Consider the following 26,348-nt stretch of genomic DNA (forward strand, 5'->3'; position numbering starts at 1 on the left):
CATGTATAAGAGATACCTTTTCTGTTTGAACTCAGCAAAGGACATCTACTATGACACATAGAAACACCTTAAAGTGAGTATGTGTCTTCCTGTTTAATGACTCATTTAATATTATATTTAGCAGATTGTTCTGATTATATCTATCAAAAGATTCTTATATGATTTTCACACAAATGTAGGAAAAATACATTTTACGAGCTATTTTAAGGCTATAATTTATCTGCTGAATCAAATACTTTATTTTTGTAAATTAACAAATAGTCAATAAAATTGGATATTATCTGCACCTTTAAATCATCTATTAAAATTTGTCTGATGCTTTTCTCTTATTTTCATCAAAGATAACCTAGCTTCATACCTACATTATTTTTACAAAGATTGTATAGACACTAGAATGGAATCTTAGTGATAATAATTTCATAGTGATAAGGATGTCTCAGTGTTTCTTAAGACTGTAATTGTTATGATTTTTTTGAAATTTTCACTCACCTGAGAAATATTAAAAACTGCTATCTAAATGCCTTTAAAGTTGAATCCATTCCAAGTTCAACATTTATTAAGTGTATAGTTATGTACACTTTGTTAACCTCCAGAATGCCTATCTTTTGAACAGATTTTTCAGGACCATTGCACAAAAAAGAAAATGTGTTAACTCAGTCTTTATATCTGTTTATATTGTTGGGGAATAATTTTTCACTTTTACCTGTTCTGTGTATATATATTTGAGCCTGATTACTCCTATTTGGAAGTTTCCCAGAGAATCATAAATTCAGAGTTGCAATTATACTCACAAATCTGTGAGAAAGAACACATTGTCTTCAAAAGTTCCAAGTACTTTTATATCACTGTTAGCATTTTTAGGTCTCAATGGTTTTTTATCATAATTTATTATTTGATTCTATTTCCTATTTCTTATACATAACAGAGTATAGTTTATATAGTATAAGTAAATAAGAACAGTTGGCAATAATTAGTCTAATTTCCTATAAATATCTTTGGCCAAATAATAAGATTTTGAAATGACATTTGTTATACACTTCATCTCAACTTATTTCTCTATGAAATGAGCAGATTGAACTGGATGATTTCTAAAGTTCAGTTCTAATCCTAAATGATACATAATAAATATTTTTGATAACCAAATTGTAATATCCAAATATCATGGTTCAGATATTGTTAAGATGAAGCAAGGTATCCATAGAAAAGTTAGTGGATTCTATTTCACATACATTTGTTGCTCTCCTTATAATTTAATCTATAAATGTTCTCAGCATGATCTGGCTTATGTAGGTTTCAAGCCAACTTCTCAGTGGGCTAATTTTCATTTTAACTGATTTTTATTGCTTTGCGAGACTATATTGTTAATAATCTTCCACCATCCTGTGACCATTCTGTATAATGTTTTGCCAATGGATTTGTACTCTAAACATCACTCCTTGGAAGCTCGCTCTCTCTCTCTCTCTCTCTCTCTCTCTCTCTCTCTCTCTCTCTCACTGGAAAAATTTGGTATCCAGTTTCATTTAGCCTCCTATTTGTGGCAATTATTTTGCAGAGGTTAAACTTTACAAAGACATGATGAAATATTGAATCATAGTCTTTGTCCACTTTCAGTCAGGGTAAAAAACTGATTTATTCCATTATAATTTGATTCCATCAAGTTGCATCCAAATTTTATATAATACATAGATAGATAGATAGATAGATAGATAGATAGATAGATAGATAGATAGATAGATAGATAGAGAAAAAACTTTACATTGTGGTTTTGTTGTTAAGTTCTTTTTCAGTTGGATCTGAATCTCTTTTACCCTGTTTAGGAATTCCATGGCAGAGTATATGGGAGTACTTTGCCACTTCCTGCTCCAGCCTGTTTAACAAATGAGAAACTGAGGCAAATAGGGTTAAATGAATTGCCCAGGGCCAGGCAAATAGTAAGTATCTGAGGATATATTTGAACTTACAAAGTTAAGTCTTCCTGACTTTAGCTCTGCAATTCTATATACTGTGCCATCTAACTCTTTTAATTTCATCTTAATCTTTTTTAAAATTCTAATTTGGGGCTGATTTTAACCTTTGTACTAACCAGTCAATAACCTTACTACAGAGATGTAGAAAATTTAATTTTCAGTGATTTTTTTTTTTTACTACTGATCACATCTGCGATAAATTTGGGAGTTGGAAGGGATCTCTGAGATCATATTGTCCAACACATTTTCCATTCTAGCAACATAGCAATTTCATCTCAAAGAAAGTATTCATTATATGAATTCATGAAGATTTTGAACAGTTTTTAAGCCTTTTGGTTTAAGCCTTTATATTTCTTTACTTAAACCTCAATTTCCTAATAGAATTTTCTCTGCTCTTCTATGCCCATCTTTGTATTGATGATATTAAATATAAGCATACAAACACATATTGTTAGTTTTGAGGAGCTTGTAAAGTTCTTCCTAGAATTTCTGTAATCCTTGATCCTTTCCAATAGGTAGTGGTACATAAACTACAATTATGCTTATGTTAGTATCTTTGCTAATTGTTTTGGCTAGTTCAACAAGGCAATACAAATAAGTGGTCCTTGAAATAATGTTATTCATTGCCTTTTAGAATACAATGAAACACTTTCAACGTCTTTTTTTCCTCTTTGAGGAGAACTTGTTAGGAATACTGCTGCTTCTTTACATTTTTTCATTTATTTATAGAAAGAATGTTGTTTATTCTCTTCAGTACTGCATTGGCCCATTTATTCTTGGACAAAAAAGTCATATAGTCCTTTTCTGATTCATTATTATGATATGAAGATGGCTCCTAACTCTCAAGACCTATGTTAGTAGAATACAAGCTCTCATAATTAGTCAGTCAACAAACATTCATTAAATGTTTACTACTTACAAAACACAAAGACAGGTGACTGACAGATTCCTCCAAAAAGGAGAGGCATCAACATGAGCCTGAAGATTGATTTTCTCTACTATGTGAAGATCAGACTAAATACATTAAAAAGTTCATAATAAGAAGATTGACCACTAGCGAATATTTGATCATGAAAAACTATGATTCCATAATACATTTTGCCATTCTGCCCTCAATGTGCCTCCTTCTACTTCTTCAGCAGTAAGGATGGAGTGGTGGGATAGAGAAGGATGCAGCACAAATTACTAAGAATCTAATGTTATTAAGAATGTTAACAAAAACAATGACAACAACTAAAGACTGTGAGGTAGAAATAGAGAAATGAGCCTAAGGCACATAAATCTTTTGTAGAAATATTTTAACCTTTGATTTTTTTTGAGGGAAGAACAGGGACTTTCCTTGGCATAACTTGTGAGTAAACTCTCTTTACCAATGTAGACTGTCACCTGCTCTGCTGCTTCTAGATTTAGAGAGCTTCCAAGGCAGATTGTGAGGTTAGCTGACTTGCCTAAAGTCACACACACAGTCAGTTGTCCTGACCCTGAGGCCAATTCTCTGCCAGCTATGTCATGACTTCCTCTTACTATGACATTATACTTTTATTGGCCTCTATTCTTTAAAATATCATTTCATTAAAGTATTACTACAAAAGTAGATCGATTTCTCTTTTGTAATGACAATATTTTATTTTTTAAGCTCTCATATGATCACACAAACATTCAAGAAGAGTCAATGGAAAATGATTATAGACATACTCCCATTTTCTGATATACCAGATGAAAAACATAAATTTGAATAAAAGAAAATGGAATCTCTAAGATGTCATCAGGATGATCCATACTTTAGAAGAACTTATTTAAGAAATGCAGAAATTTTAGATATTCTTTCACTTGATCCAAGTGTAACTTGACAGCATCATTTGTTTCCTGGTTTCATTGAATGTCCTGAACTACTGTTTTAATCATTATTTCACTATGCTTATCCTAAAAATTCATTAAAAATAACTATTGGCTGAGAGAGGGTGACTTTGAAACAAGGAAGACCTAAATTCATGTGCCCACTTTGTTACATCCTAGCTCTCTGACCCTGGGCAAGTCTCTTAATGTTTACCTCTTCTAGGAAGATCTCAAAATTTATTAAGGGACAGAGTAGGAATCTCTTCACCCTGGAGATACCTAAAACAATGAACTCACAGGTCCAGTTTCTATCTTTATTTAAGGGCATCCCTACTCAAAAAAGTAAAATAATTTAAAATATTAATTCACTTAATAACAAAAAGTTCCTACCTTTCTAGAACCTTTATAAGGACATAACCAAATAGGTTTTTATGATAGCAATAAATTGGTAGGACATACACATAAGGTAAAATGCATAGATCTCTGGTGGACATGGTAGCCTTTTCTGAACACATACAAATTGAAGGTATAGCCTACCTGTACAATCAAAAGTAGTATAAATGCATAGGTAGCACCCTTGCATTTAATTTGGGAAGCACATGTTCCATGCCCTGTATCCACAGCATTCTGCTGGGTACTGGGAATGGATAAGAATAAGAACATTATTGTGTTTGTTTATTATGTTTATAGATGTTCTTTTGTCCTTCCTTATATCAGAATATTAGAATTTATGAGAAAATTGCCTAAACTCTTACTTACCACTGAGAATGGACCAAATTGTCCTAGAAGGAAAAAACTGCTTCTGAATAGTCATTCCTTTTCCCTAGCCTATCATCCCTTCTGCCAAAGGAGAGTCTTTTTTTTCTGCAAAGTGCAGTTTGGACAAATTGCACAGTATGGTTAATTCACAACAGAAGCGCCTTATTCAGATTTGGAGATGCTTACTTATTTATGAAATTTCCTTATTTCTAGCTGTTTGCTGTTCACTAAGAGGCAACATTTTTCTGACTGACCTCCCCTTAGTCATTAACTCTGTAACACCTCTCAGGGAACAGGAGACTATTGTAACCTTGATAAAGAACAGGAAGCCTAAGCAATTTATTCTCAAAAACTCACGGTCCATTTGAGGTTAAATATTTTTATCACTCACATTTAAACCAAAAAGGAAGAGAAGGATATTTATATTTATGAAATTCGTGATATTAATGATTCTATGACATGATTATATAAGTGCTACTTTTAAATAGCACACAGGGCCAATGAAGTCAAGGCTATGCCTCCTATCCCTCTGTAGGTCAGTTAGCTTTGAATATTTACAAAGAAAAAAGAAAAGACTTGTTTTACAACCAGGAGACATTCCTGATTAGGTTCCTCCTTGGTTAGAAAGAGGGCCGAAGGTAAGAATAAGCATGGCTTACCAAAGAAAAAAACAACCCAATATCAGTCATTACTATAGTTGTAGGTGGTTTACTCTTTACAATGCACTTTACATATATCAAAAATAGTTAACATTTATTTGATGTGCTAAAATTTTCAAAGCTCTTCAGAGATATTATCTTATTTGATACAATAAGCCTGACATAGCTACTATTATTCATCTTACAGATATTGGAAACTGAAACTGAGAGGTTAAGTGACTTTCTCAAGATAATCTATTTCTAAGCATCTTGGACAGTATTTGAACTCAGGTCTTTCTGAATCCATATCTGGTCTTGGTTCTAATATCTATAAAATGGATAATAGAATACTGTATCAAATGAGACCATATCTATGAAGACCTAGCTATTTATGTCATTTGATCCTCATAGTAACCTTCTGAGGTCTAAGTAGTAAAAAGATTATTAGGTCTATTTTAAATAATAGCTGGCATGTATATAGTACTTTCCGTTTGCAGAATGCTTTCCAAACATTTCATTTACTCTTCACAACAATATTATGATACAAATATTGTTGTTGTTATTCTCTATAAATAAGGAAACTGAGACATAGAGAGAGGTAAGTGACTTGCCCAGAATCACTCAAATAATAAGTGTCTGAGGCTGGATTCGAATTTGATACCAGATCTAGCATACTATCTACTTACTATAGCACGAGACACTTTGTATAAGGGAATGCTAAATCTTTAAAATTAAATAATATACTAAGTATCATATAAATACTATCTTAGGAAAGTCTCTAATTTAAGTCTCTCCAAACTCCAAATCCAGCAAGTCTACAAACCTGTAAGAAAGGGAAACAGTGACTTTTACTCTTGCAGTAGGAGAGAGTGCCACCCTAAAAAGGCTTGTCTATGAAACCAGAGACTCATCTTCTGATTCCTATTACTGTTTCTATTCTCTTGGACAGCATCAATTCATGTAATTTTTCATAATCTGGAGATGATAAATCTTATGACTACCACAAAATTCCTATAACCTTGGTGGGATAGCAGATATTTTTTCATTGCTTGTCCTATTAAATTACTCTGTGGCTGTGAGCTGCTACCATATATCCTTGAGGTCCATGAAAGTTTATTGAGTCAGCTTCCCTTCACTGATATAGAGAAACATGGCATTGTTGGTGAGATTTTGTTATGAATTTTAGAGTATTTGATGTGGAAAAAGTTGTTTGGCAAATTTTGGGGTCAGAGATTGCTTTCAATCTTTATGATGTCCACAGGGGCTTTGGGGCAAATGATGTCCCCAAGCTAAGCAAGCCTTTTTATAAGCTAGCACTTTGTGCCTTTGGACCAAAAATGTCCTTTTGATAAGATAGTACTAATTAATATTCACCACTCTGTTTCAAAGGACATTATTTAGATATTAGATATTTCTAAAAATTTTGAATTTTTTCCCCAAGATAGCAGTCTGAATATAAAACAACAGGATATTAGCTGTTGACTTTGTTTTAGTATTTTGACCAGTATAATGCAACATAAAGAGTTCTTATTTTGTGGTATACAGTTTTCCTTCCATAAGAACAGAGATTTATTTAGAACTGAATAGGACCCTAATTTGTTCTTTTTACCAATTAGGAGACTGAGATCAGAGAATTAAGGAATTTGTCCAATGCCATACAAGTAATAAGTGTCAAGGTCCAATTTGAAGCTAGATCCTCTAACTTCAAAGTTAGGATGCTACACCACACTATAGTGTTTTTCTCTCTTGGTTGGAGCCCAGACCTTTCCATCTATGAATTTGGTATTGTTTTTTGGGTAGAATATGAGTGCATACACTTAAGCATGTGTCTTTATGTCTAAAAGCAACATTATTAAAAAAGAATTCTAGAAGTAACAGAATCCTTTAGTATCTGTCAGAACAATTGCTACCAAAAGGCAAGAATTAAGGATTTGAAGTTGGAGAGTTATAAACAGCTCTTTTCAGTACTTCAAGTTCCAGATATTTAAGATAGCCTATGGCCACAGAGGCTTCTGGGTCCATTCAGCATGGAAAACATTTACTATTTTCTGTTCTCAAAACATACTTTCCTCTTTTGTTGGAGAAATCTATATTTGCAAATTTTAGGGAAGATAGCTATTTGTAGCCTAAGGAAAATCCAACCATTTACATTTTACACATGCTTGTTGACTAATTTACCTTCTTAGGCACTTTTTGATTTGTCATCAGTTTAGAAGGGAAAATTACTTAAGTGTTAGGAGTAGACTGAGGTTAATCATATAGCATGAAACATTTTCTTTTGCTCCTTCCTTCTACCTCTCACTGAAACCTGGCCTACTTTTCCAGCCCTGCCTGCACTTTAACTCATACCTCTAACAACTCACTAGACAAGGTGTTCTTCATTGCTACTTTCAGGTTCTCCCACTACCACCATCACTTACCCTCCCTTATAGTTCATTCAATCCATATCTACCACGGAATAAAAATTCTGGTAGCAGTTTATCAGCAACTTCCCGGGACCTTTTTGTCAATGAATTCATAGTCTGTTCACAGTCTTTCTCTCTTTAGTTTCTGCCCTCAATCTACAGGACTTCAACATACATATTGATATTCCCTCAAATAGTCTAGATTCTGAGTTTCTTAATCTTCTCACAAACCATATCCTGTTCCTCTACCCTGCCTCAGCCAAATACTGAGATGGCAAGATCCTTGAACGACATGTCTATGTTCATGAACTCTGAAGTTCCCTTATATGGACAAGATTCAAAATCATTGTGTTTTTCCCCTCTTCTCTCTTTTCCTCACAAGCTCAAAATCTGCTCTTTACCCACAATGTGAATAACCTGACTTCTAATTCCTGGAACCTTGCTGATCCTTTGAATGTCATATCCTCATTAACTTTAGCATTGGATCATTTGCACCATCTGCTGTCTTTGCTCTTAGACACTTGCTATCGAACTAACTTGTAGAAAATCATGAAACTCTGCTGAATGAGTCTATGAATGACTATTTTTTGAAAATGATCTGTTTTCTCTGGCTTATTTGATCAAACTTTCCCTCTCCATCTTATAGCAGGAAGAAAAAATTATATGGGAGTGAAAGGAGAAAAAATGAGTGGGATTTAAGAAACCCATTGGTCCTACCCCTACTAAATTGGATGACAAATGATCAAGAAACATATAATTTTAATACTGTAAGGCAAAATAGGCAGCCTACTTCTGCTATTACTGCTTTAGAGTTCAAGGAGTTAATCCTTTCTCTGATAGCATTAAAGAGGTAAAAGAAAGGCAAATCAAACAGGCAAGTTTTGTTCAATAAAAAGTTGATACTTAACCCCTTCTTGTTTTGTTTGGTTTTTTGCAAGACAATGGGGTTAAAGTTACTTGCCCAAGGTCACACAGCTAGGTAATTATTAAGTGTCTGAAGCTAGATTTGAATTCTGGTGCTCCTGACTCCAGGGCCAGTACAGTGCCACCTAGCTGCTCCTAATGATGAACTCTTTTTTTTTTCCCCCTAGGTTTTCTTTGCAAGACAAATGGGGTTAAGTGGCTTGCCCAAGGCCATACAGCTATGTAATTATCAAGTGTCTGAGGCTGGATTTGAACTCAGGTACTCCTGACTCCAGGCCAGTGCTCTATCCACTGCGCCACCTAGCCGCCCTTAATGATGAACTCTTAAGAGTTAATCTTACTGAGGGAGCATTAAATTGAGTTTACATTCTCCTTTTACCCAGAAGCAAGATAATTATGAGCCAGCATGGCAGAGGCCCCAATTTTTCCCCTGATGCCAAGATGAATCAGCAGTAGAGACAATTAAACAGAATCATAATCCTTAGAGTTAGAAAGGACCTCTAGCACAACATGTACCTGAGCAAGAATCATTTCTAGAACCTATCCAAAAATTTAACATCTAACTTTTGCCTTAAGGTTTCCAGTGATGGAGAAGTCCACTATCCCCTAAGGTAACCATTTTCATTTTGGGAGAGCTCTAATTGTTAGAGGTTTTTTTCCCTTTAGTTTAAACCTAACTCCCATTCCTCCAAGTTCTACCTGCTAATGAAAAGTAAGTCTAATCTCCCTCCTATTATATGACTCTTTAAGTATAGAACGACAGTTGTTGTATATCCTCGATCTCCCAGCCCCAATAAGTCTTCTCTTCTTCAAGATAAATACACTCAAAAGTTCAACCTTCTCAAAAAATATTGCCTCAGATAAAAATCTAAAAGATGTCATCTAGAGAACAATGAAAAAAATATAAAAATTTCCAGCCTGTAGACAGCTCATTGACTCTCTGGTCTCCTTTGTTATCATTGGCTAATCTAAGAAATAAGTATCTAAATCTATATTCCAATTAAATTGATACTGAGAGAGAAACATAGACTGCTTTAGATTCATAATATTGAGCTTGAAACTAGTCAGGGTTTGCAACCTTTTGAACTGCCTAACTGTAATTTCTACAACTTATCTAAGAGAAAATAAAACAAAGCAAAAAAATTACTATGGTTCCCTCAATTTTAGAGAAGTAGCTAGATAATATGTATCTCAATTAAAATCTATCCTATCTTACTGACCTCAATAATGCCAAACTTTTAAGTAAACATTCTTCATCATTTATACAGTTTTAAGCCAGAGATTCAGGTACAGTCTAAATGACAAATATGACTACAATTTATAGACTAAAAAAAAAACAAATTGGAAGACGTGTGGGGGGAGACCAAATTTCTTATAACTTAGTTAACTTATATAATTAAAGAGGGAATGGGACAAGTGGAATAGAACCAAATATTCTGCATGTAAGTTAGGTACCTGGTACCTAAATTCAATCCATCAGTTGATTTTCTAAAAATAAACATCTTGATTCTAGGTGCCCCCAATGCTTCTTCAAGGTTTTTTTGAAAATTAATTTTCCTGAAAATTAATTCCTGAAGAAAATTCCTGAAGAAAAGTAGAAAGAAATTATCCAAATATGCATGCTAGCTTTCTACACAATGACCAATTTTCCTGAAAATTAATTCAAACACATTTCAAAAGGGAAGCTGTGAGCTGGGAATTATAAGAAAGAATAGAGAAACAAATATGTGAAGATATCTTGATTCAATACTCAGAATAATAAAGAATAATTATTATTCATTTCTAGAACCTTATGGCCTTCCCACATAAGCAATTGAATTCACTGATGCAGCTCTAGTCTGAATCCCATAAATAAAACCTCATTTTAAAGATCCTCTTTCCAGCATTTAGATTTCTTGGAAAACTCTCTCTCTCTCTCTCTCTCTCTCTCTCTCTCTCTCTCTCTCTCTCTCTCTCTCTCTCTCGATTTCTCCCTCTCCCTTTCCCCTCACACACTAGTTGGTATAAATAATACAAAAGAAGATCCAAAAATGACAGGTGGCAAGGTTCAGAAATTTTAAAACTGAAGTAGAGTACTAGAAAGTAAGGAAAAACAGACCTCATACCCTGACATACAAAGAACCCATGACTGGGACAGACCCAATGACCCTATTTAATGAATGGGAGTTAGAAAACCCAAGACAGTATTGATTTGAAATACTTGGGGAGGAAATAAGATGAGGATGGGATAAGAAAGAGATCCTTTGACTGGGAGGGAGGAGGATGAGAGAGGGGATGCAACATGGCCATCTGAGAGCTTCCTGTACTAGCTAATTATCTTTACTAACTTGATGCTGACCATTATTCCTGTCTGCTGAAGGAGCACAAATACCATCAGTTGTTTGTAAATCTCAGTGTCCTAGGACAAAATCCCAATTGCTTCACTTCTTATTGCTTTGCTCTCTTTATATGGAAAGTAAAAGACCTTTTGAAGTCTTAAAAATCACAGGAAAGAGAGGGGAAAATTACCTGTGAGTGAGTCTGTAGGAGTTGTTATTCTCACTAAGACAACAGAATTGAAGATTTAAAGTGAGAGAGATACTTCTTCCCCAGTCACAGCTCACCAGTGGACACCTCTACTAACCTCAGTTAACTGCAGTAGAGATCTCCCACTTACTTAGCAACTATCTGGTTTGGATGACAACTTCTTACACCAAATAGCTCATAAAGATGACAAAATTATCTTTCTTGACACTTTCAACTGCTTCAGACATAAAAGTCCAAAATGCTGTTAAATAAATACAATGACCTTATCTTTTGCTTTCCTCCAGATTAATCTCTCTCTAGAACACTATTCTTCCCCTTAAGATAAAGCAGCAATTCAGAAAAAAACAAGGACCAGTCTTAAATGCATCCCTTTGTCTGAAGGTTCATCCTTTAAATTATTTCAGTACCTATAGTTCATTTTCATTTCATTTAGCCATTGAAGATGATCTCCCCTTATCTTTCAAGATGAGAGACACATGAGACTGATAAATTAGAATGCTGTGTGTATGTGTGAGTAAAAGAGTAATAGAAGAGAGATAAAAAAAGATAGAGAGGGAAAGAGAGAAAGAAAAAAAGAAAAGAAATGGAAAGGAAGAGAGGAAGAAAAGTAGAGAAAAAGAAATTACCCAAATATGCATGCTAGCTTTCTATCAATCGCTGTAACTGTGCCACAGGTGTGGATAAAGACATTGATTATGATTAATAGCCCTTTGCACAGCAGCAGTAATATAATAATACAATAAAGCCTTTGCAGTCTCCAATGTGTTTTCCTTGAGCTAGGAAAAGAAAATGATAACAAAGAAAGAATATAGTAAATTCTTGCTCTAACCAGTCAATTGAGTGTTTTGTAAATGTGGAACAGGATTCATCTAAAGGTGATGACAAACTGAAAGACTCACTGCTGATTGCAATTCTTTAATTGAAGATGACATTAAAAAAATATAATTTCTTGAAGAAAAATGTGATTAGAGATTGACAGTCATAGAGATAAGCTGCAGCAGTTAAACAGGTAAAAGAAAAAAAATATTTTCAACAAAGGCATGAGTTTTCTAAGTTAAAGAGATCTAAGTATCAATATGTAAGTAACTTTTTCTAGAAGGCGTCATTTTGAATGGTATGGTGAAGCAGTTTCTGCCACAGATGTTTTCTGACATCTAACATGCAGACATGATATTCAGAATGAATTCAAAACTTTCTTTCCCAATAACACTACTACTTTATATTTCAAAACAAAATAAAAGCACTCAGCTAGAATATTAATATCTTCAATTAGGGATAAAAATCACCACATACATTTTTACAACATTCATATCCCTTGAAATACTTTTTTTTTAAATCTCTCAAATAAATTAAGAGAAAATAGCATTCTCCTTCACAAGTTCCATATATTCAAATGGTCTGCCTGAGTAAATGACCTCTGTGGATCAGTAGATAATGAATTAAAAGTCTCAGGCACCTTCTTTTACCATAAGGGCTGATTTTCACCTACAGGGTAACAGTCAGCTGTTCAATAGTTGCTATTTGAAGAACCATTAAACATTTCAAGAAGTTGACTTATTTGCTTATAGATAGTGACTATAAAAGATGCTGTCAAACCTCTTTTGTCACTATAATATCGCCTTCCTGCATCCCCTTGATGCCACATTTGAAGTCACTCTTTGGATTCATAGTCTTCTGTTTCTTGCCTTCCTTTCTGGAATGCAAATTGTTCACACATCTCCACCCACCACAATTCTTATTGACCAAGAGGTGTGACAGCATGGAAGCCTCCAAAGAAAAGATACTAAGGAATTATACAGAGTATCTTTCAATCCAAAGTGGTAACGGGAACAAGAACCTTCTCTACCTTGCAGGTCAGCTTTGGTCAACGCAACTTTGTTAGCAAAAGAACAGAAAAAAAAAGCGAAAACAATAACCAGAGGTTAGTAAGAGGCAGATTAAACCAGGGTAACATTACAGAAAAAGAAAAGCAATCCACATAACAAACATAGCCAGGTCATTCAATTAATAAGCACACAAATAGTACACAGGGGAACAAAGAGAGCATGGACCAGTGAACTCAAAGACAAAAGGATGATTCAGAGAGTTTGGTAAGAGCCAAGATAATACCCAAATCAGCCAAGCAAGAGCAGTGCAAAACCAAAGCAAGCAAAGCATAAACAATGTACAACAAGACTCTTTCCACATTCACAAAGTCAATTCCAAAATAGAAAATCAAAAGCAAATGATTTTCAAGGAATCTGGCTAAGCAAAAAGAAAAGGAAAATTTTATGGCAGGGCAGGGTCAGAAATATGTAGGGGATCAAAAATGTGCAAAAATTCTGAACACTGAAAAGTTAAACATTAAGCATCCATTTAAAGAATACCCCTTTGCCCTTCCACAACTGATACTAAAAAAGGTTGTACTCAAATCACAAGCTCATTCAGCTGTTGACACAAAAGGATTTGGGAACACTAAACAGATGTAGGTTTTTTCCCCTTCAGGATTATATGTAAACATAAATAACATTTCTGCTACAAAACTTCAAATACATTGCCATAAACCATAGCCTCATTATTTGATCTCATTTAGGCTTGAAAATTACCATGTCAACTTCCTATACCCTTTCACCTACCAGCATCACAAATGCCTACATATTATTATTTAAAGAGTTTCTATTTGCTACTGGGGAACACATTCATGGTTTGCTCAGTCCTTAGTTTTATTTAGTAGAACCACAAGGGAACCTATAATCCCTCAGGGGAATAGTTATTTGAAACATAAAAGGAAAATCTAACCTCGGTGATTAAGATAAGGATATTGGCAAGATGAGACATGTTATTGACACCGTGTGTACTCTCCATTTAAAGTGAACCACATACCAAAGAAAGCTTGATAATTTTAACAACACATCATGCTTTACATTGAGGTTCTTTTATTTTCTTTAGTGAATCAATTAGCAAGGGGAAATCAACCTCTCTTACTATGAATAATCAGAAAAATCAACAATTCCATTAAATTCATAGGATCATAAATCAGTTTTCCAAGATCTAGTAGGGACTCAGAGGCCATCTAACCCAATAACCTCATTCTACCAATGAGAAAACTGAGGTCCTGAGAGAGAGATTTGTCTAATATCATGAAAGTGAATTTAACTTATCTTAGTTCATTTGCTCTTCAGGTATGAGAGTAAAATACATTCACCTTTCACTTATTCTTATGAGGAGATTCAGGGTTTATCTAGAAGCAATAAAGCCTTCTCCCCATTCTGTCTCTTGTTCTATAAATGGACATTTTTAAAGAAATGTGAACTATTCCCTATGATTCCCACCAAATTTAACATTTAAAAACCTTTATGAGGCTATTTTGCAAGTTACATAATTTGAAAAACTCAAGATGAAAATCCCTCTTTTTAGATTCTCATGTTTGTTTTAGTGTATATGTTTGTGCATGTGCATACACATGCATGGTAAGGATCAAAGGGTAGCTTTCCTTTGTCCTTATACTCTCAGTATTTCACAAATTCATGGAAACACCTGGGAACTCTTACTGGGGCTTATTCAAAATGGTACATAGTTCCATAGAGATCAATTTATAGCTTAATTTACTTTTCAGGCATTCTGTTCCTGGCCACTTAAACTAATTACCCTAGTCATTTATGTATAATAAACAAGGACCTTCTTCCCTTAGAACTCATCTTCCACTTCAATCCATCTAGTGAGGAGGTTATAATGCTTGACATGTAACCATCATAATTATCTCCATGGCAATAGAGTGCAGTATTATTAGACCCACAGGGCTTGTCATGGAGTTGATCCATCAAGTCATCATATCTAGCTTTGAACAGTCAGTCACCCATACTCAAAAAGAAGGTCAGAACCCACCATAATTAATTTTATGAATCACCACAAATTGCATGCCAAATTGTATGGTAGGATTGAGAAAGCATTCTTTCCTATGATATAGGTAATTTCATTCCTCTCAGAGTTCTTAATCAAGTTGTATATTTAAAATATATATATATATTATTTATAATATATATGTATACTCTGTAAAGTACCCAATTACTTTTATTTAAAATATCAACTTTTAAAAAAATATCTACATAAAAATATTTGCTTAGAATTCACATACAATTTAAAAACTTTTTCCAAAAGGGAAATTAAAATTGTATTTCTTTGTATTCAGCCTATATATTTTAATATTCTAATATTTTTAAAAACTGAGTTTGCATGACTACTAATCAGAAATATCATATAGTGAAATGAACTTTAATAATAATTTTAAATCTATTATCTTTTCTGATTCAGTTATCTGTTTTAGACCAGCATCAATGTAATTACTTATCACTGGAAATTCAATATTATTTAAATTAGTCAACACATTAGGTCAGGCCCTGAATTCTAAATGCTGGCTCTATCTGGATTATATAGGCAGAATTCACAATAAAGTTATTCTGTTTAAATTGAAAAATGTGTGCAAGGAGGCACAAAAAAAGAACATTTCTTAGAATAAAGACTTAAATTTAAAGTATCAAGCAATACCAAAAAAATACTTAAATTATAATCCTTTCTACCTTATCCATACCATATTTCTGTCATATGTGGTTAAAAGAATTATTAACAAGATGTAGAACAAGGAAAAAAAACCATAATGGGATGAAAGAACACTTTACCATTTTACTTGAAAATAGAGGAAACATTCTTAAGAGATAGGAAATGGCTTCTACAACCACAAACCAGATTGGATGAACAGGAAGCCTTTTAGAGTGTGCTTGATGGACATGAGTGAGCATCCAGTGGACATAAAAGGGGGATGGGAAGGGAATTGAGTACTAAGGAGGAAATGGAACAGCACATTTTGACAAGGTAAATTAATGAGGCTACAAAAAATATTGCTTGCACAAATAAGGGAACATGAAGCCAAACCATTCTAAATGAAAGAATTCTGAGAACTTTATAATTGTTAGAGACTCACTTTGTCTTTGGAGTCTAGTTGAAAAATTTCATTTTTGCAATGAGTGCCAGAGTGTAATGAAATCTGTCAGAACAGTGTTTCTAAAACTGTTCTGAGGAGACCTTGGGAATGCATGATATACTCCAAAGGATCCCAAAAGAAATAAAAAAGTTGTAGTAGAATATAAGTTACATAGACATTCTTTTTTGTTGTTTTCTATCAATTTTGTAACATATATGAGTTCAGCTAATGCAGAAAAGACACCAGAGATTGATCAGCATTAATCATATGTTCAAAAAATGATCTTATTAGTCTAGAATTAGTCATTGAACATTTATAGTAAGGTATGTTGTGAAATCATTATGTTTTCCATCTGGAAAGAGTGTCAGTTCCTCCCTAAGTTTGACTCAAAGCTAAGGGTTGGTTTCAGCATTCCAAAAGGTTTAAGAATCACTGATGGTACTCAAGAATTAAGTGTCCAACATTGCCCTCTGTTGATGAAAATCAAACTTACTAATAATTGCACATCCCTCAGAACAGTTACAAGATGGATCATTTAATAAATAGAAGCATGAGTTCTTTCTATGCATCTAGGTAGACTTGAAGCTTCCTTGCAATGTGGCTACAGCTGATAAATCACTAGCTTATAGCATTTGATTGCTCCCCCACCCCTGATTTGTACTGAATAATTCATTGTCAGTATAAAGTTCCTGTCCTTCTTTAAATCATTCCGAAATTGAAGGTAGAAGTAATGGATACTGTGCTGTTGAAGTCAGGGAAGGTCCTTTGCAGGCAAATATGCAGTGCTATGGAAGACATCTGCACATTGCATCTATATAAGCCCAACAATTGACATGAATATGATGATAAGTCTTAAGAGGTTGAAAAAAAGTAAAAGAGAGGATGAGATGCAGGGGCAGAAGGGAAGGTAACAGAGGATGGAGGCATTGGCAGAGGCAGCAGGTACGCTGATGCTTGCTTGGGACCAAAGTGCAACTAAAAGAGAAGGTACCTTCACATCCACGCTCAATCTGGCCACTCCTATGAAGAGCATCATTGATCAGATCTGGCAGGCGTCCATTCAAGTCCACAGATGCTAGGCAACCTTGGAATCCATCCCGGGAGGCTACAAGCTTTGGGAGGTTGCTATACATGCCTTGGGCAAGGCCAGCCATATAGAGGTCACCTGAAAAAAAGTGGGTGTGGAAGAGATAAGGGACATAAATCCAGGTGTCTAATCTTTGAACTCTAAATTTATTATAGGAAATTTAGTGTTGCTGGGGAAAAAGAATTGTTTCAACATATATACATAAGCTTGTTAAAAATCCCTAAATTCTGAGCCATAGAATTTCTTCCATTGAAAAGTAACCACTCCAGTGCTCCACATTATTAGAGACTGGAGGATTTAGAGAAGATTAGATAGCCAGAAAGATAAATAGATCATATATATATATATATATATATGTCACAGGGTCACAGATATATGAACAAATTTTGAGGTATGGCCAAATAGAAAAACAAAAAATTTGACCTTAGAAGTGATAATTCAATACAGTTGCATCACTCTTAACGTGATAAATTTACCTTACATAGAAATACAGCTTTCCTTTGAAAACTGGTAAAATTTTAAAAAAAGAAAGCCAAGCTTTTTTGAAAAATAAAACCTTTTGAAATCAATATGGATCTATGCCCAAAAAACAATAAAACTGCTTGTTTATACTCTGACCCAGTAGTTCTAGTTCTAGGACTATAACCAGAAGAAATCATAAAAAATAGGAAAATTCCTACATATTCCAAAATATTAATAGCAGCTCTTTTGGTAGTGGTAAAGAATTAGAAATTGAAGAGATGCCTGTCAATTGGGGAATAACTAGATAAGTAATGGTACATGAATCCTATGGAATACTATTGTTCTATAAGAAATTATAAATGGTCAGACTCTAGAGAAGCATGGAATGACTTACAGGATCTGATGCTGAGCAATGGGAGTAGAACCAAGAGAACAATATACACATCAACAACATTATGAGATAAACAGCCTTGATGGAAGCAACTCCTCTCAACAGTCCAGAGAGCTAGGACAACTGTATTTGACTGGTTATAGACACTTTTATCCCCAACCAAGGGAAGAACAACTTTATAAAGATTATCTATTATTGTATCTCATTTCCTTAATACTAATTCCCCATATCAAAAACTACTAATTTTTAAATATGTTTAACAAAATATGTAAGTAAAATGCTAACCTGACTGTTCTCTGCTGAGGGGAGTAGGGGGTGGGATGGGAGGGAGGAGGGAAATTTTATAACTTGGAAATATGCATGTACAAATGAATGAAAATTAATCAATTAATTTAAAAAATACCTTTCAGATCCAGATTTTTGGCACCATTGATAACCTGAGTGACAACCTTTGTGTCCACCTTCAGGCTGTGAGTATTACTGTTGTCCCGGGTGATGACAACATTATGCCATTGGTTATCATTCAGTGGTCGGTCACTATTGCCCTTGATGACATTGGGACCATTTCCAAGGTCAAACACATAATGTATATAGCTGTCAAAACAAAACATCACTTGATAAAATACTGGTAGTCAGAATATTTTGTATGTATAAATCTATTCATACAAACAAGCACATGCTTAGCATAGTAAAAATGATAAAAATTAATAGTTGTATATAAAATAGCTTGTAATATATGCAATCACATCCATAACCATAGGTTATTTCTTAACTTTCTACAATGGGATCAGTAATATACCATATAAGTAACCAAGAAATATTCCCAGTCCCCAGAAGCAGGTTTTTAAATATATTATTCTCAATTGATTTTAAGTGATCAGTATTAACACAGTATTCAATTTTAAAAGTGAAAGACTTTTAAAATACCTGACAATCACTAGGAGCAATATGGTTCAAGGTATCAAGGTATAAAAGGGTACCCTGAATAGAATGCTAGACTTGGATTCAGGAAAATTTGAATTCAGATCTTGAGAGTTCCTAGGCAAGTCACTTAAATCTTTTTTCTACTGCATTTTCCCCATCTTTTAAATTGGAATAAAAATAACACCTTGCCTTTGGGTGTTTGTGAGAATTAACTATATTAAGTAAAATGCTTTGTAATTCTTATAGAGTTATATACATGATAATTATTTATTATTATTGCTATTATTATTATTTTACAAATATAAGAATTAAAACATTGATTTTATTTCTTATCTTTGATAACAAAGAATTCATCATTAAGCAGCCAGCTATTGATGATGGTTCTCTTTTTATTTGCCAGACTTGTCCTTAGAAAGTAGTCCTATTGCCAGGACTCTACTTGAAGTCTTACCAGCATGAAAGAAACTGATAGAACTTATGTCCTACTACTGGAGTCCTCAAGACCATCAGGTTGCCACCCCATCATGCTAGACATCAAAGTTGGATTTTATGGGAAACTGACTTGCTTTTTAAAAAATCATTGCTTTTCACTGTTTCCAAGTTCCCTTGCCCAGATTCTCAATGAGTCTTAATAACCAAGTTAGGTAGTCCGAACTTATTGATGATTATACTACAAAAGTGTACTGGTTGGAACTGAGAATGTATCTTATCCATAGAAACAATATTATATACATGACAGACTCTCAAACTAACCCACAAATACATATGTGTTCTACAATATATTTTGCATAGCAAAAGTATCATGGAACCCAATAGCCATGTGCAACTATATTTCAGTGTCCAAAGTATTCTGGGTTCCAACATGAGATATTTCTTCCCATACTCTTCCCTACTTCATTAATGTGACAAGCAGGTGAAATGGAACCCCATTCTCCCAACTTCAAATCATTGATGGTGACTTTGGGATCTCAAGTGGGATTACAGCAAATCAAGATTAAGAGTAGGGAATTTGGAGGGGGGAAGATCTAAATTCTTGGGCAAAGAGCACTAGGGACAAGACCATATTCAAATCCAAATACTCCTGGGACATTTCTCAGCACTGTGTTTACTCCATGGTGACTCTCTTTCCCTTATCTTTCTCCCCAGATTTGAAGAGTTGTTTGCTGGTTTCCCTAGTCACTGATAATTGTTAAGAGGTTTCTATGTCTAAGACAATTAGTCAGGAGTACTTATTCATAGGTTAAAAAAATTAAGTTGACATGGATTTGATTTCACTTCTTGCTTCATTTACCTGTGCATTCAACATACTTGAATAGAGGATTACAAAAGCACATATTTTAATGTGGTTTCTAGGAAAGTATTGATTACAAAATGATGGATTACCTGAATTGGGGAATATAAATATGAATTTTACCCTTTTACCATTCCTAAATGATACCCTAATCACCCTAGAAAAATAATCATAGATAGAATGGATGTTCCATGAGGGCAAATAATCTTTTTTTCCCCTCAGTTACCCCAGTTTCTATCACAATGTCAGATACATAATTGGCACTTAATAGCTTCACTGACTGATAAAAAGAGAGCGATGAAATTAATTAGCAAAGTGTATGATTTTAATATCCATTTTGGTCAAATGATTTCTACTTAAGGTATGAGACATATGATAGCCAACCACTTACCCTTTGACTAGTTCAACTGCAATAAAATCATTACCATCCCCACTGTTGAAGAGAATGAAGCCATCAGCTGAAGTGGTCTTAAACTGGAAGAAGAGGTGCATGGAGGTATAGGCCTGGAGAGTGGCCAGACTCAGATAGCTGCTCTTAGTCTTGAAGGTGACAGGGTCAGCAATGATATTTCTCAAGCCAAAACGGGCCTTTAACTCACAGTAGTCAATGTCACCATTCTTGCACAAATCAATGTAGAGGAGTCCATTAAACATGAGGCTCTGCAGATGACCAATGAAACTTGATGGGATAACTGAGATGTAGCGCTTCTCTGTCATGATGCCTGTTTCGATATTGTGGAATTCTAAGCGAGTGTGGTCACCGACCATTGTACCTGCATGAATAATTACGGGATATGAAAATAGAAGAGAGATGTAACCCTTTAGCATGGAACTGAATCAAGATTTACTAGGTTGAATCTATTTCTACATAGAACATGAGGATTACTCAAAGCTGAAAAAGATGATACCAAATCAACTAACCACTTAGGGAGTGATCAAGGCAGCTAGTAAATAGAACACCAGACCTGGAGTCAGGAAACCTCATCTTCCTTAAGCTCATTCTGACTTCAAACATTTACTAGATGTGTAAGCATGTGTAAGTCATTTAACCCTTTTGCCTTAGTTACTGAATGAACAACAAAAATGAGAAGTGATCTCATTCCTAGTAATCTCATTTCCTAGTCCTCTCATTCTTGAAATATGTTGCCAAGCAGAAATTTCAACTATCCAACATAGAAAAGAAAATATAAGGTTATGATCAACTTGAAAATCAAGATGATTATTAATGTGTCCAGTTTCTGGAAAAGTTTCATATAAAATAAATATATATTACAAATTTCTAATATAAACTGTTAATCTTAAACTAAGCAAAATTTCAATGGCATTTCATATCACTAGTATTCTATACTCTTTAATACTTAGAAGGAAGAATACATTGTATCTGGAAATGGAAATCTAATGCAGGTACCAAGGTTCTTTATGGCAGCATGTATATAGTAACAGAATTGTAACAACAAAGTCAAAGTAAATGATTTGAGAGTAAGAATTAGCTCTCATACATTTTAATAAATAAATTTCTAACCCATCATGCTATATAATAGCATGGAAACCAATACTATAAATTCACCAAAATCATTTTCACAAACCCAAGCATTTACTAAAACTTTTTTTTCTTTTGGTCAACTGAACTCAGAGCATTACTTATAAGTACTTTGTAATCTTTACAATGATATATGTGTGTTTGAGATTTATCATCAAGCAAAAAGAAAACCAACCAAAACCTAGTTCATATTTTGCAAGATTTTGAGTAGTTATTTGAATGTATAATGGTAATGCTGATAACCAAAAGGATCTATTCGATTGATTAATAAAGTAATGATGTTGATGAATTTCCATAAATATATGAAATAAAAAATCTTTATAAAAATAATGGATTTCTAACAATAAAGCAATTAAATATAATTTCTTGATATTCATATGTTTCTTGTTTGAAAACTGCAATGGAATAGTGAAAAAAAATCCTTGATTTCTGTCTAAAGCTTTCCGTTTAAATATGACCTCTGAATTTAAGCATATAATTTTGTTTAATCTCTTAGTTTAATCCATAATGGGAATGATAATTTTCATGCATATTACTTCATGGATTTACGAAGTGAGCAAATACTTTGTAAATATTCAAAGCACTACAGGATATTCAATAATGTTGTGGTGATGTTGGTGATGGATGATGATATGTGAGGCATCAGGAGGTAAGAAATAAAGAACTAGTCTTGAGACCCAGAGGATTCATTTTGACGCATACTCTGCATGTGATCCTAGCCAAATCACTTAACTTCTCTGTGCTTCAGATATTCTCTAAGGCTATATAAGTTGCTAGGGAGTTGCATTGGTATATGGAGTTTGCTCATCTGGGAGTTCAATATACCAATAAAATGACAGGTCTAGTTTATTATTATTATCATTATTATTATATTATTATCATTATTATTATTATTATTATATTTTAAGTATAATCTAGAGTCTTAGTATAATATTTCTGGACCTTTTGTAGGAATGAGATCACTTGATGTCAGCAAAAAGTGGATAGAGAGGAAAAGGACAAGTAATCAAGCTGAATAATAAAAAAATTGTAAAAAGGAGGAAATGAAGAGTATAGGGACTGTGAGGTCTAGAGATTGAATTTTGAGCAGTGGAAATTTGAGAGGTCTCAAGAACAAAGAGAAAAACTTGAGAGAAAAGTCTTCAGTTTAAAAGCAAAAAAACTTTAATTGAAGGATAGTAAAGCAAGTGAAAAGAATTTAGGTACACCTGTCAAACTGCTAAGGATCTTAAAAGAAAAAATGAAAACTCCAAACTTTATTCACATAATCATTAGATGTATATTTGCAATAAATGAGAAAGAGAAGGTATACTCAGTTTATTTTGTTTCTGTCTCTCTGATAAAGAAAATGGCAATTCAAACAGAATAATTAAAATGGCAGATTATGACTTGAAACCCATAATAAATGAAATAACAGTAGAAGAGCATCAAGTACTCTTGAAAAGTAGAGTTGACCCAGATGAAATACATGCCTGGAAAGTGAAAGATATAACAGATGTGACTGTGAAGTTACCATTCATGAGCTCTGGAAGAATCTAGACAATGAGACCATTACTGCAAATTCAATGTAATGTAAATGACTCAATATTCTGAAAAAGAAAATGAGTAGCATCTTAAATCATAGATCGGTGAGTTTGACTAGAATTTCTGGGAAATTCTAGAATATTTTATTAAAGGAATTGTCAATAAACATTTAGAAAAGAAATGAGTGATCACAAAGAGTTAGTTGAGCAAGCTTGGCTAACCTTATTTCCTCTTATGACCAATTTACTGGAAAATTAGGGGAATGCTATAGAAAGAGGTTGTGGAGATTTTTAATAAAATATTTGACAGTTACTCATGCTCTTGTGGACAAGATATAGTGATATAGGCTAGATTATTCATTAGCACAGTTTGACAAATTCAGAACTATCAAATGTTTGGGACCTAAAGAGTAGCCTTTTAATGGGATGATATCAATTCTGAAAGAGATCTCTAACAAAAACCCCAGGAATCTGTGCTTGACTCTGGACTACTTAAAAGTTCAATTAATGACTTAGAGGAAGACATAAATGAGTAATAAATTTTCAGATAACGTTATAGAGTCAAAATCTGAAACGTATTGATAAACTCAGCACATGGGATTGAATCTTAAAATAAATTTAACATGGATAAATGTGAAGTTTTATGTTTGAGTTAAAAATCAATTTCAAATATCAAAAATCAATTCAGATAGGGGAGTCACAGTATGAGGGCAGTATGTCTAAAATCGGGTGGTGGGAAGTTAGCTGCCTGTAAATTCAATATAAATTTACACTATCACATGAAAGTCAGAAACCTTGATGCAATCTTAAACTTTGTTAAAGAAGAGAGTGTCCAGAAGAGGCAATCAAGATAAAGAAAGATCTCAAGAACACGTCATATGAAGACTGGTCAATAGAATTGAGGATGTTTAATCTGAATAAGTGTAGACATGAGAATTATCTTAAAGCATATAAAGGTTTCTCAATTTGGAGTAATGTTTGGCCTTTGATATTTTGCTAGGCATTGAAGGAGAAAACTGGTCGAAAACTTGGGGATTTGGAATCATAACTCTTAAGATGGGAGCATATTTTGATCCATAGTAGTTGAATTGTTCTACCCAAAAAGTTGCTTATATAATGGATTGCTGTCATCCTAAAGAGGGATTGTCTCTTGTGGACAGATCCAGAGCTCTTTCCCAAGTCATGTTCTATTAAACCTTTTCATCACTGATTTAGATAAAGGCACAGTTGATATCCTTTCAAATTTTCAGATGATATTAAGCAATAAAGTACAGCAAATAAGATGACAGTATTTGGAATTTAAAATTTCTTTAAATCCATTAATAATGAGTTGAAATTAAAATGAAATTTAATACATCTCAATGTAATCATATAGGCATGCATTTGGGTACAAAAATAAACTGCTTAAGTATGGAATTCTGGGTAGGGGCAGGGACAGAAGAAATGGGGTTGGAAAGCAATTAACATTCCAGTATCCTTAGGGTTATAAATTACAAGTCACTAAGAGTGAACAAAAATGTGATGTGGTATCCAAAAGATATCCAATTATCTCTTTGTGTTATTAGAAGTAAAAGGTCCAAATTAGGGGAGTTATAGTAATAATACATTTAACTAATTTTGGGTTCATATCTATTAAGGATTGTGTCAAACTATAACATGTCTAGAGAAGAGAGAAAGAGCAAGAAGGTAGAAATCATGTTATTAAATAAACTAGGATTTTCTTTAACTTGAAGAATAGATGACTTATAAAGGGTTTGATAGTTTTAATATATTTAAAAGATCATTCTATGAAACAAGAAATAATCTTATTTTTCTAATACCCAGAGGAAAAAACTAGGACTAAGGGCAAAAAGTTATAACTAATAATGATGATAATAATAATAATTAAACATAAGGACTAGTATTTATGTAGTAAAACTTTATAAAATATTTTTTTATAAAATATTTTATAAATATTAGCTCATTTGATCCTTACTAGAAGTCTGGGAGGTTGGTGCTATTATTACATCCATTTACAGATTAGGAAACTGAGGCAGAGGTTAAGTGACTTCCAAAGTCACACTCCCAGGAAGTCTCTGAGGTCAGGTTCCAATTTGCATTTTCCTGACTTGGGATTTGGTTCTCTATCAATTCTATCTAGCTTCATCATAGCATGAGGTAAAAACTTTCTAACAAATACAGCTCTATGCAAGTGAAATGGATTGTTTTCAGGATTTATGATTCCCTCTCTCATCAAGTCTTTAGGGAGAGATTGAATGACAGCTTATTGGGACTGCTTTAGAAAGGATTTATGATTTATGTAGCGTTTTGGTTGGACATTAAGGTTCCCTCTGATCCTAAGCTTAGATGATGCTCTTATCTATGGGACATTGAAAGTCTAGCAAGCTGGGGGTTCTAGAAAGAAAAACTTTTCAGAAGATTTGCAGGTTTAAAATAGAAGGAAATAGATCTCACACATGAGTCATGGTTAACAATGTATGTCAGCTTACTTATATTTGCTATGCTTTATCCCACTGCCCTTTGGGCAACAGCATGCGTGATTTTAATTCTTCTGAGATCATAGTGTGCCAAGATTTATAACCATATAACAGCACTGGAAAATTCTGGGGTTAGAAAGCTATAGAAAGTAGGAACCAGAAAACAATGAGGTAAGGGAGAAGAACTATAGTTCTTGTGGACTGATTTACTTAAATAGACAATAAATAAATTGTTTTGTTAAAAACATGTTAAGTGCCTACTATGTGCTAGGCACTCAACTTCGTAGTGGGCATATAAATCTAAATACAAAGGAGAACTAAATCCTACCTTCAAGGGATTGCTGTTTAATATAAAACTCAGTGGAATGAAGAAAGACCCAAAATCTTGATGGTGAGTAGTTAACATTGAAGATCAAGAAACTAATGATATTCTCAGTTTGATTATCAGTCTGAGGGATATCGGCAGATAAAAGGTGCTTTTTATTAAATCATTAATATATGTAATTAGATATTAATATTATTACAATTAGTAATCATAATTTTATTTAGAAGAAGAAAACATTTTGCAAAGACAATTTGCTTCAGGAGCCTACATACATGGAAAATATCACTTGAGAGCATCTTTGTTGTTAAAGTGTCCA

The 26,348-nt window shown here is 33.7% G+C and overlaps 1 protein-coding gene across 2 annotated transcripts in view; it reads right to left on the minus strand.

The window, feature by feature from the left end:
* The window catches only part of NRXN3 (neurexin 3), a 1,564,316-nt gene that overhangs the window by 548,693 nt on the left and 989,275 nt on the right, over positions 1 to 26,348 (minus strand). For both annotated transcript variants that reach the window (XM_074235619.1, XM_074235620.1), the window contains 3 exons: positions 20,559 to 20,940; positions 18,356 to 18,546; positions 17,004 to 17,177 (listed from right to left, as the gene is read on the minus strand). In XM_074235619.1, coding sequence (XP_074091720.1) covers positions 17,004 to 17,177; positions 18,356 to 18,546; positions 20,559 to 20,940 — 747 coding nt within the window. The remainder of the gene's footprint in view (positions 1 to 17,003; positions 17,178 to 18,355; positions 18,547 to 20,558; positions 20,941 to 26,348) is intronic.

The sequence above is a fragment of the Macrotis lagotis genome, chromosome 4 (assembly GCF_037893015.1).
Source record: "Macrotis lagotis isolate mMagLag1 chromosome 4, bilby.v1.9.chrom.fasta, whole genome shotgun sequence".
NCBI classification, from domain to species: Eukaryota; Metazoa; Chordata; class Mammalia; order Peramelemorphia; family Peramelidae; genus Macrotis; species Macrotis lagotis.